This window comes from Phyllopteryx taeniolatus, chromosome 21 (genome assembly GCF_024500385.1).
Source record: "Phyllopteryx taeniolatus isolate TA_2022b chromosome 21, UOR_Ptae_1.2, whole genome shotgun sequence".
Lineage (NCBI taxonomy): Eukaryota > Metazoa > Chordata > Actinopteri > Syngnathiformes > Syngnathidae > Phyllopteryx > Phyllopteryx taeniolatus.
This window is the reverse complement of record NC_084522.1, coordinates 14,242,651-14,254,567: the sequence shown is the minus strand read 5'-3', so window position 1 is coordinate 14,254,567 and position 11,917 is coordinate 14,242,651. Positions and strand designations below refer to the sequence as shown.

General features: G+C 41.3%; 2 protein-coding genes across 2 annotated transcripts; both read left to right on the top strand.

Moving 5' to 3' along the window:
- The first annotated feature begins 857 nt into the window (after window positions 1–857).
- mrps21 (mitochondrial ribosomal protein S21) lies at window positions 858–3,261 on the top strand. The gene is made up of 2 exons (XM_061759513.1): window positions 858–990; window positions 1,980–3,261. The coding sequence occupies exons 1-2, from the start codon at window positions 908–910 to the stop codon at window positions 2,158–2,160; spliced, it is 264 nt and encodes an 87-aa protein (XP_061615497.1). The 5' UTR covers window positions 858–907; the 3' UTR covers window positions 2,161–3,261.
- Window positions 3,262–4,592: 1,331 nt separating this feature from the next.
- On the top strand, window positions 4,593–9,177 carry ciarta (circadian associated repressor of transcription a). The gene is made up of 6 exons (XM_061759512.1): window positions 4,593–4,788; window positions 5,330–5,649; window positions 5,732–5,807; window positions 6,646–6,724; window positions 6,807–6,960; window positions 7,642–9,177. Exons 2-6 carry the CDS (start codon window positions 5,332–5,334, stop codon window positions 7,909–7,911), a joined length of 897 nt encoding a protein of 298 aa, XP_061615496.1. The 5' UTR covers window positions 4,593–4,788; window positions 5,330–5,331; the 3' UTR covers window positions 7,912–9,177.
- The last annotated feature ends 2,740 nt before the right edge of the window (window positions 9,178–11,917 follow it).

The window sequence follows — 11,917 nt, the reverse complement described above, 5'->3', positions numbered from 1 at the left end:
TGTCACGGGGCTACAGTTTCTGTCCCTGCATGCAGAGGTCACCCCAACCTGTACAAAGGCCTCGAGTCAAGTGGAAGGGTGTGGGACACGTGTATTCAATGTGTAGTATATACAACATCTTCAGCTAAACACAGCGGAATGCTTATTACATTTTTCATTACGTCTAGTCAATTTTATTTATATAGTGCCAGTTCACAACTGAAGTTACCTAAAGGCACTTTACACATTAAACCAGCAAGACAAAAAACTAAAAATTCAAATTCAAAACTAACTGAACCTCGCATGAGCAAGCACTTGACAATGGTGGCAAGGAAAGGATGAAACCTTGGACAGAACCTGGACTCTGTGGGGCGACCCTCTGCCTCCTCCAGTTGGGTTTGGATGGAGAGGGACAGAGAGTAGAGAGAGAAAACAGGATTGAGCAACCAGAAGAGGGACAAGAGAATAATGGGCACAACAGCCATATCAACAACAGTAATAGTCCCATGATGACAGCAGCAACAACAATACTGTCTCCCAAATAAAACAATTCGTTGTTGTTGTTTTTTTTTTTTTTTTTTTTTTTACAATAAAATCAATTAAAAATGCCTTTTACATTGAGGGGACTTAAAATGCTGCAATTATGCATGCTTTATGTTAACATCTACAAACTATTGTAGATGGTCTTACTCAACCTGAAAGGTTGTTGATGAAATTAAAATCCAAACCAAAAAAAATAAAAATAAATCCCAAAAAGGAAGTAAATTATACTTGAGTCACCATTACTTAGACGTTCATGAAGCACAGTCAAGTAAATGAAGGCTTTAAAGTGTCACTTTGATGAAGGTAACCTACTGGACATGCGGAACCTTTGAGAAAACATTTCTGTTTCTAGACGGTCAGCATTTTCGCTACCACTGCCATCGTCATGGCGAGACATCTTCGCTTCGTTGCCCGGACGGTGATGGTCCAAGACGGCAACGTGGATGGAGCGTACAAACATCTCAACAGGTAAAATGTATCAAATTATAATATTTATATTGCTATAAAACTTCTTTTCGATCAATAATAAGCCGTTTATTCAGTGTTCGCGAGCCAACGTGAGCTAAGCTGTCCTACTACTCAATGTCACGCAACTGCGCCTGCGCAAAAGTCTCGAGCGTGTTGGCCCGTTTCTGGGATACGTAAGTGCGTCCGCCATATTGAATGTGTTAGCGCTGCCCCGTAAACGAACGCAAGTCAATAAGAATAAACTTCATAAGGCGCCTTTCGACAAATTACACAAAGTATATGCCTCTCATATACCCATTCGGACACACACTGTAGTAGTCTCAATAGCTCTGCAGTAAGCAGTGTGCTATAATGTGAATGTGATGGAGGAATAGCATAGATATTTAAGTGCACTTGAATGAAATCTGGGTTTAGTCAAGATTATGATCAAATATATCTTCCCTCACTATGTTTAAGATCCCACATTTCTAGTTTATTCTCATGAATTACCGTTGATTCCCATGTAAGGTTTCCAACTTGATAAATTCCTGGAATGTTGCAACGCCACGCACAAAGTGTTATCGCCACCAACAATCACTAAACCAGATGTCTGCGCCACTGGGCATCCAGACTGCAGGAAAATACAAAGGAAAAAAGAGTAGGCTACTCGTTGAAGAATAAATAGAAGAAGCCGGGCTAACTCTCTTAAGGTTTTGCAATCTTAAATATGTAACGTGTAACTTTTGTGATCGTGAGCCCTCACAATCGAGCAGGCGAGGCAGAAAAGATCCCTCTTGACACACCCCGGACGGCCCATACCCCGAGACAATCTTTCAGGATAATCTTTTCGTGACATCTGACAATCGGGCGTCTGAAAAGAGCAAAACTCCTCATATTACGCTCAATTATGTGTACACCCCGCTTCAGATGTCTCTAAAAATGAAATGATGTTATTTTCTTTTTGTATATGTTTATCTCCGGCATTGACAGACATTAAGCATATATTACAGGATCCTGGCCCAAGATGGGATCATTGAGACAGTGAAGCGCAAGCGCTACTTTGAGAAGCCCTGCAGAGAGCGTCAGCGGAAGAACTATGAGAACTGTAAGCGTATCTACGACACTGAAATGGCCCGGAAAATTGCTTTCATCTCCAGGACAAACAGGACGGATCCTTGGCTCGGTTCTTAGTGAAATGGCGAGTCATAAGGCGATGTTCACAGTGGAATGGTTGAAATGGAGTCTGCAAGGTGGAAAAAAGGAAACTCGGCCCAGTATTAGTGTCACCAAATGGAGAGATGGAAAGAATGGGATACATTTTCTCACAAGGAATGTTGTAGTCCCACATTATTTTGTTTTGGCACAAACTTTTGTATGAAAAAATACTGTGGTTGTCCTTGGAAATTATATTTTTCCTCCTTATGAACACTGTTTAATCCATTATGTATTTAAAACATTTGTTGAAGTAAAAAATGGATTTCTTTATTTTTTTTATTTTTAAGGCTCCCCAAATATATTGTCTAAAATGTTTCAATACTGCTGGATACCAGACTGTCAGATCAGTTGAATAGATTATTATTGACACATTGAGTGAAATCCATGTTTCATCTTTCATCCATGTTTTCTATAGCACTTGTTCTAATTATATTGTGGGTGAGCTGGATCTATCTCCAGACTTCATTTATCAGGATGAAATTTTAAGTAGTTTTGTCTGTTCACACTAAAGCTGTAGGGAAGCTTCTAAACTGGTAGAAAGTGTATTGTAATTTTGTTTTGATATCACACTTGGCCTATAAACTGAGCAGACTTTCGTTACCCCCTGTCAAAAAAAAAAAAAAAAGTGTCAATATCTGAGGAGTCATTCATGTCACAAAAATAGTTCCATGTGAAATCTGTAATGGAAAAAGTTTCTTGCAAAAGCTCGAGTGCTTGATCGCAACAATTTTCACCAATGTGCATTGCATAAATCCGTATAAGAGAATTGGCTTTGTCATTCAAACGATTCCTAAGAGAATTGCACAGTCGACTCTTCAAAGTAAATGACATAAGTAGCAATATAAAACGGGGAACCTGCTCGGACCATATACATTTTGGCCTTCGTTGCAGATATTGTATTTTTGCATGAAAATAGGAGTATTTTCAAGGTTAAAGATAGCTGAACTGTATTTCACTCATGCATGCACCTAAATAAAGACCAATGTATTGTGAATAATAACTAATACAAATTTGATGAATATTTTACTGCATGAGAGGCTGTAATTGAGACGAAAATAAATTCATAATTCAAGGCTCCATATGTTCCTATATTAGCATCTGACTTTGCGAATTGGAAGTTGTGTGTACGTTATTGCAATACAGACATCATGCTAATACAACCGATGAGGTCAATGGATATTATGACTGATTTTAAAAAAAAAATATATTATTTAAATATGCGTTATAATATCAGAATTCAGCACCTGGCTCAGTCAAGTTACATGATAGTCTCTGTACACGTCCATCCATCCATCCATTTCCTGAGCCGCTTCTCCTCACTGGGGTCGCGAGCGTGCTGGAGCCCATCCCAGCTATCTTCGGGCAGGAAGCGGGGTACACCCTGAACCGGTCACCAGCCAATCGCAGGGCACAAACAAACAAACAAACACTCGCACTCACGTTCACACCTACGGGCAATTTAGAGTCTTCAATCAACCTACCACGCATGTTTTTGGGATGTGGGAGGAAACCGGAGTGCCCGGAGAAACCCCACGCAGGCACGGGGAGAACATGCAAACTCCACACAGGCGGGGCCGGGATTTGAACCCGGGTCCTCACAACTGTGAGGCGGATGTGCCCATCAGTCGCCCACCGTGCCGCCTTCTCTGTACACGTGAGTGTCAAATACTGTACATCTTGCGTTCCAATTTCACCTTTTAAAGCTACAAATCTGCATACAAAGCCTTTGTTGGGCCCTGAGCAGAATTTGATTGCGGTACTCACACTTAAGTAGAAGTGAAGTTTCTCTCATGTAGCCCACTTAGGTTAAAGTAAGTCAACGCATGTACTCAAGTACAACATTTTTAAAAACTTTTTTTTTTTAATACAATAGGCCAACCAATTTGAACATCTCAGCACACAAAATAGTTTCCTCTTTTATTAATTTATGGTAACTGTACAGATAAGGAAAAAGAACCGGTTATACGTCAAATGTTTTGTTGTTGTTGTTTTTTTTTTACCAAGAGTTGCAACCATTTGCACATTTCATGCTATCAAAATGTGTTCCTATAGCAATTGTTAGCGTTGGGAACGGAGTAACTGCAAAATTAGCTAAAGATAACCACTCAAATACTAAATACAACACGCATCAGCTGTAAATAAATACTCAAGTATTTGTACTTCGTTACTTCCCTTCGTTTCCAAACCACACGTATCAAGTCAACAGACGCAGGCTGATGCCTCGTGACGCCTCGTTTCGTTGCGCCGCCACACTCACAACACGTGCAGCTTCAGGATTTACGGCCAATCAGGTCCAGGAAGCCTGCTGATTGGTCACGCCTCCCAGCCAATGAAAAAGGGGCGCAGAATTCACCAGCCAATCAGAGGTCTGTACTCATCCCGCACGTGTATTCCCTGCTGCTGGAGTTGTACTTGGGCATGATGATTCGACTTGTCAGTAGATGCGCCCGCGACGAACAAGAGGGAGAGACGTCTGTAATACTCCAGCCATAGTTTGAATTCGCATCATTATTATATTAGCTGCTGCGGGTCTTTCGCCGGCCCTGCCTCGATCGGTTTGAGTTCATAGCCACAGTTTCAGAAAACCACTTCGGCCGCTACAAGGTGAGACTCTCAAATGATAATAAATAGCTTCAGTTCGAGTTGACAATGCGCGTACGAATGCGTCGTCGTTCCTCCATGCTCTTGTGTTTTTGACAAATAAATACGTGCATGTTTAATTCGGATCAGTCACGCCTTTTTTTTTTTTATTTTTTTTTTTATTATTATTATTTTTTTTAGAAGCTATGAATGTCCCATTGCGATGTAAACGGTTTTTAAAGCAAATTCCAAAAAGCACAAACTGTATATGTTGCTGTTCATGCCTGACATTCGCTTTCATATGCCTACTAAAATAGATTCTAAAAATCTGTTGCGCACGGATTTGAGCGTGACTCATGGAACGTGACACTGAAAGTTTGCTGCACGTGTATATCAAAGCGTCATATTTATTTTTTTTCGCCAGATTTTCTTCAATAATGACTGAAAAAGACCTGAAGCATTGAATAAGTTCCGTTTCAAAATAAGACTGGCCAAGATTTGAACGGGAACAATAATTTTTGTATTTTTTTTCCCTACCTCACTTTTTCTTGCTATTTGTCTTCAGATATGAATCAATTGGGGACTTCTTCTCAATGGCCTTCTTATGACCTGCACCCATCCACCCCGAACTACATTCTTAGCGAGAGTGAGCTGACTGAAGATGAAGCTGACATTTTGTCAGAAGGAGAAGAGGAATTGGGCACATGCAAGGCTTTATCAGGCTTTGAGGAATGTTTCCGAGGTCGCTTGGATAAGATGTACTCGAGGTCTAAGAGAGCCCACCACACTGTACATGTTAGTGGTAGAACCAGGTATCACCTTTCTCCCGGTGCACCCGCTAGGGGATCATCACCTTCAGCAGGAGACATCGCCTTCACTCAGAAGGTTAGTGCTTGGAAAATGTGTGTTTTAGTTTGTTTTTGTTTTCTGCTGAGTGGGTGATCACCTGTATTTCTCCATTTTCTAGTGTACAGATTTACGCAAATTCATCTGTCCTCTGATGGAGCTTCTTCACGGACTTAAAACTGGCAGATTTGATAAAGGTATGCGTTTGAGCTATAGAGAACATGCATTTGCATCCCATCAGTCATGTTTGTTTGTTTATTGGAGTCAGTTTAAATGACATTGACATGACAATTACACATTGAAGATATTTTAAGGTCTTTAACATACATAGCATTTAACACAAAAGCATCAGTCCCTCACCCGAATGGATTTTGGCTTTGGAACCAGAGGTTTAGGTTTGAAGCCCGCACCAGACCCCAAAAAAATTCATTTAGTTTTTGCAGCGTTAAATGATACAATAAGCTTCAATTATGCCTTATGGTTGTGTAGCATATATGGAATTTAGAGGGCATTGCTGAAGACAGGTTGACTTTACAGTCGTAGCTCGACTTAAAAGCGACCTGACTTTTTTTTTAAAAAATTTTTTGTTTTTGTTTTGTTTTTTAGATATCTTTTTTTTGGGGGGGGTGGGGGCCTTGTGTTGTGACCAACGATTGGAATTATGACATGCTTGCAACGTACTGAGCTTAGTTGTACTGTATATGTATTATACTGTCCCCTAGTGGTCAAGATGTACACACCAGAAGGAGCATCACAATGTCTATTGAATGAAAACATTTAATCATGATGCAAAAACTGTTTAATTCTTCACACTATTCAATTATGCACTTTTGGGATGTTTTATACAGTACAATAGTGTAGCATGCTATTTTGTATCCTAAAAACATTTTTTTATTGTATTTTTTTTGGTGGGGGGGTGGGCTGAAGTGAAATATGCATGATGACTGTTATAATTGATTCCGCTTCTCACTGATTTGAGTCAACCAATTGCAAAAGCAGTTTCCTCGTCTTTACATGTGCAATTTCCTACGGCAGGTTTAACTGGTTTCCAGCAGAGTGTTGCCATGGACAGATTGCAGAGGATTCTGGGAATTCTGCAGAGGCCTGAAATGGGGTAAACTTCAATAAGATTGTAATTATCTATCAGCCGCAGCACTGCAATTAATGTTTTCCTTTATACCTATTTTTCCTTGCAGGGAGCGATATCTCCACAACTTGTTGCAGATAGAGGGCATGCTCAAGTTGTGGTTCCCTCAGGTGGCACCTCAACCCACGGTCACGCTAGCCCAAACCTTCACCCCCAGACTCATAACTCACTGGCGGCAAAACCAGCTCAGCATGCCCGTTAAGGTGAGCACCATACGTATTGTTGTACTTCAGTCTAAGTATATTTAACTTCATGTGAAGCATGATATTGATGATGATGCTGTACGAATAAAACAACATGAACATTAGCGTCATGGACTCTTTACTGTATAAGCTGTAAAGAAATCTATCCACTGTTGTACTGGCAACCCTATAGTTATCTTTACTCTGATACTCTATTCTCATAGCATTGAGACTATAAAAAACAATGGAATTAAAACAATGTGCTGTTTGGGGGGGAAAAAACAAAATTTGCCCAAACAAAAATAAAAATGTTGATGTAAATTAGGACATTGAACCACAATCATAATGGCACCACCCTCTGTCATTCTTCATACCTATGAAGTAGTCCACTAATAGATTGACAAACAAACACAGTTATGACTTTTCCCCAAATATTATCACTTTTGATAAGTTTAGCCTTGGCAGAGGTCTCTCTGCTCTACTGATGACATTAGTTGTATAGGGTCATTTTAGAAGTGCTAAAACAACACATCTAAGACTTTTGCACAGTTGCACTGTACTTTGCATTACAATGTGATGTTACTTGCTGTCTTGTCTGTCTATCCATCGCTTATCCATTGCCATCTTTACAAGCTCTTATCAGTGACACTGACATTTTACTGTTAAGCCACTTTTTAAATTTTTTTATTTTTTCCATTCTAGAAGCGGAAGTTTACCTGGTCAGATTCAGACTATTCTGGAATAGACCCACCCAAGAAAATGATTCACCTACATGAAAGCTGCCCGTCTGTGATGCCATGCACCTTTTCCACGGGTATATCTGGAACAACAAGGAAGCAGGGAGCTCCTGAGAATGAAAGAACTGCGTCAACTGAAGTCAACTGGACCAACAGATTTGCGTTGACTAACAACACCTTAAGCAGGCTGTCACGTGTACATGTCAAAGAAGAAACACAGGAACATGAAATATAACCCCCCCCCCTCTTCCTGCGGATGCACAGTCACACAAGACAAGTCAATATCTTCGAGTGCTGTTGTTAATTGTGTTGACGTGTACTATAACGACACCAAAATGTGCCAGTCTGAGTGGAAGTTCAAGGCCTCAATTCCATGCACAGGACTGGAGTCAGTCTTTACTATGTCAGAGAAAAGGGTAAGGAGTCAATGTTTGTCCCACTTCAGTGTGGGTACTGGTTGTACATTTTATAGGGTCAAAATGTTATCAAACATAGTTCCCAAGCCTTCGTAATCATCGCTTCGCCTATAAAAGGGGGAATTCTATTTACACTAGTATTTTCTAATCATGCACATTGTCTAGAAATAGACACCTGCACAATTACAACAAATGGATATGCAGTAAGTGGGCCCACAATTGGTGTCATGCCCCAAGATATGTGTTTTTGGTGTGTTGCTAAATGGTGCCTACAAACAAAGTGTCACATTCCCCATTTCGTTTTTATTCTAGAGCATTCAGTCCAATCATCAACTAACTCCTTACGAATCCTGACAAAATCTGCCTGCAATTAGTATATTGCGCTATATGTGACCAAGTACAGTATATTTTACATATATATATATATATATTACAAAATTGATTATAGAAAGGGCAATTAAAAAAAATTTGATGTACCTACTTAAAAGATACACTATTAATTTTGTATTTTTTTTTTCTATGCACTCTCTTAACAAATCAGAATGAATAAATATATAAAAGTAATAATGAAAACAAATTTTGAATGCCTTAAAGTTTTGGGGAAAAAATTAAACCGTTGTACTTCATTTCCTAGTAGATGAATGAAATGCTATTGCACCTTAAGAGACTGTACTATTATTTATATAATATTGGGTTAAGAGAATCAGCACATACTGTATCAGCAACGATTGAAACTGCAGACTTAGTTGTTTTAGTGTATTGGTGGTTTACATTCACATTACATAATTGTCACTTGTGTATACTTTGGCCTGAAAAGATGTTAAATGGCACAGAACTGAATTAAGCTATTTAACATCCTTTTTTTTTTTTTTCCCCTCCCACCCATCTTTTGCGCAGCACTTCTCTGAGCATTGCTTTTATGGGGTTTTCTTATTGCTGCTGTTTTACAATTAATTAGTAACAAGTATTTTACTTGTAATATTTAACATAGTGGAGTACTTTGTTCTGAACAGAAGTTAAACCAAGTGCTTGCTATGATCAATTTTGTACTGCCATGTTTTAAATTAAAAGTCATTCATGTTGAATGGTATATCCATTTTATCACCAGTAAGCCTTGTTTGTTTAGACCAGTATTTCCCAATCTGTAATGAGCCAAGGCACCATCCAGCCATCCATCCATTTTCTACCGCTTATCCAAGGTCGGGTCGCGGGGGCAGTAGTTTTCGCAGGGACGCCCTGATTTCCCTCTCCCCAGCCACTTGATCAAGCTCTTCCGGGGGGATCCCGAGGCGTTTCCAGGCCACCCGAAAGACGTAGTCTTTCCCTTTTCCGACTGAGGGCCAAGGTTTCAGAATTGGAGGTGCTGATTCTCATACCACCCGCTTCACACTCTGCTGCAAACCGTTGGAGTTGGAGATCACGACCTGATGAAGCCAACAGAACCACATCATCTGCAAAAAGCAGGGATGCAATTCTGAGGCCACCAAACCGGACCCCCTCTACACTTGAGCTGCGTCTAGAAATTCTGTCCATAAAAGTTACGAACAGAATCAGTGACAAAGGGCAGCATTGGCGGAGTCCAACCCTCACCGGAAACAAGTCCGACTTACTGCCGGCAATGCGGACCAAACTCTGACACCGGTCGTACCCCATACTCCCGAAGCACCCACCACCACAGGACTTCCCGAGGGACGCAGTCGAACGCCTTCTCCAAGTCCACAAAACACATGTAGACTGGTTGGGCGAAATCCCATGCACCCTCGAGGATCCTGCCGAGGGTGAAGAGCTGGTCTACTGTTCCACGGCCAGGACGAAAACCACACTGCTCCTCCTGAATCTGAGATTCGACTTCCCGACGGACCCTCCTCTCCAGCACCCCTGAATAGACCTTACCAGGGAGGCTGAGAAGTGTGATTCCCCCTGTAGTTGGAACACACCCTCTGGTCTGCCTTCTTAAAAAAGGGGGACCACCACCCCAGTCTGCCAATCCACAGGCACTGTCACCGATGTCCACGTAATGTTGCAGAGGTGTGTCAACCAGGACAGTCCCACAACATCCAGAGCCTTTAGGAACTCCGAGTGAATCTCATCCATCCACGTAGCCACCGAGGAGCTTTTTAACCACCTCGGTGACCTCAACCCCAGAGATAGGAGAGCCCGCATCAGAGAAGCCAGACTCTGCTTCCTCGTGGGAAGACGTGTCAGTGGAATTGAGGAGGTATTCGAAGTATTCTTTCCCACCGACTCACAACGTCCCGAGTCAAGGTCAGCAGCGCCCCATCCCCACTATACAGAGTGTTGATGGTGTACTGCTTCCCCCTCCTGAGGCGCCGGATGGTGGACCAGAATTTCCTCGAAGCCTTCCGGAAGTCTTTGTCCATGGCCTCACCGAACTCCTCCCATACCCAAGTCTTTGCTTCAGTGACCACCAAAGCTTTTTCTCAGTTTTTCTGAGTTTTTCTCAGGCAAAGAAGCTTCAGCCAAAACTACAATATCATCTCATTGATTGGAGTCAAGGTTGACTGACTCCTGGCTGCAATTACATCTTGGAGAGGTCATTTGCCTTGAGTTTCACATACTTTTTACATCCTGCAATGTGAATGTTTGGTTGTGGAACTGTGTCCAACAAAGACATCCATCCATCCATCCATTTTCTGAGCCACTTCTCCTCACTAAGGTCGCGGGTGTGCTGGAGCCTATCCCAGCTATCATCGGGCAGGAGGCGGGGTACACCCTGAGGTGGTTGCCAGCCAATTGCAGGGCACATACAAACAAACAACCATTCACACTCACATGCACACCTACAGGCAATTTAGAGTCTTCAATCAACCTACCACGCATGTTTTTGGGATGTGGGAGGAAACCCCATGCAGGCACGGGGAGAACATGCAAACTCCACACAGGCGGGGCCGGGGATTGAACCCCGGTCCTCAGAACTGTGAGGCAGACGCTCTAACAAGTCTTCCACCATCAGCCTTCTGGTCCATTGCCATTGTTTTTTTCTGACATAGTTACGTAGTAGTGGTCTGAATTAGTGGTCAGACTATTTTTGCCTCAGTTTTGAGGTTCTGACTGAGTTCCCATATATCTGTTCCAGCTGTCTCATGTGGAGTTTGCAGGTTGTTCTTTTGTTTGGGTTTTCTTCAAACTCTTAAATGATCCACATATGTGAATGTGAGTGTGAATGGTTGTTTGTCTACATATGGCCTGTGATTGGCCGATGACCAGTCCAGTGTGTACCCCGCCTCTCCTGCTCCAGCTCATCCGTGACCTTAATGAAGACAAGTGCTTTCAAAAATGATAGATGGATTCTCACACATCAGTGGTGGTTTTCACGCATTTTCAGCATTTAAAATGTCATTGTCACATAGACAAACGGTTTGATTTGAGTAAAAAGCAGTGTCCTCCAATGATGTTTCAAATGTTCTAATATATTGTTGCCAAATATGTTTCACACTGTTTTTTTAAATCATAATCTAATTTGGACACACCTTCCCTTTTAATTATGTGTAAACAAGGAAATAAATAGCTCAAAACAAAGGTGTCAGTTAACAGGCAAATACTGTAAATTGCTTTACTGTATTTACACTAATAAGAAACACATTACACAAAACATCCAGTAAACTGTTCTGGAGATCATGAAAAGCATTAATGGTCATGAGATCATAACAAACATTCATGAGCTGGCCCAAATAACGTCACAGACATATGAGATAAGAGCAAACTTGTTTCGTGCAAGCCAGGGTTAGCATTGTCAGATTAGAACATATAAACATAACTTTTATTTGTAATATATCTTTAGGATATTGAGCTACCACAGACGGA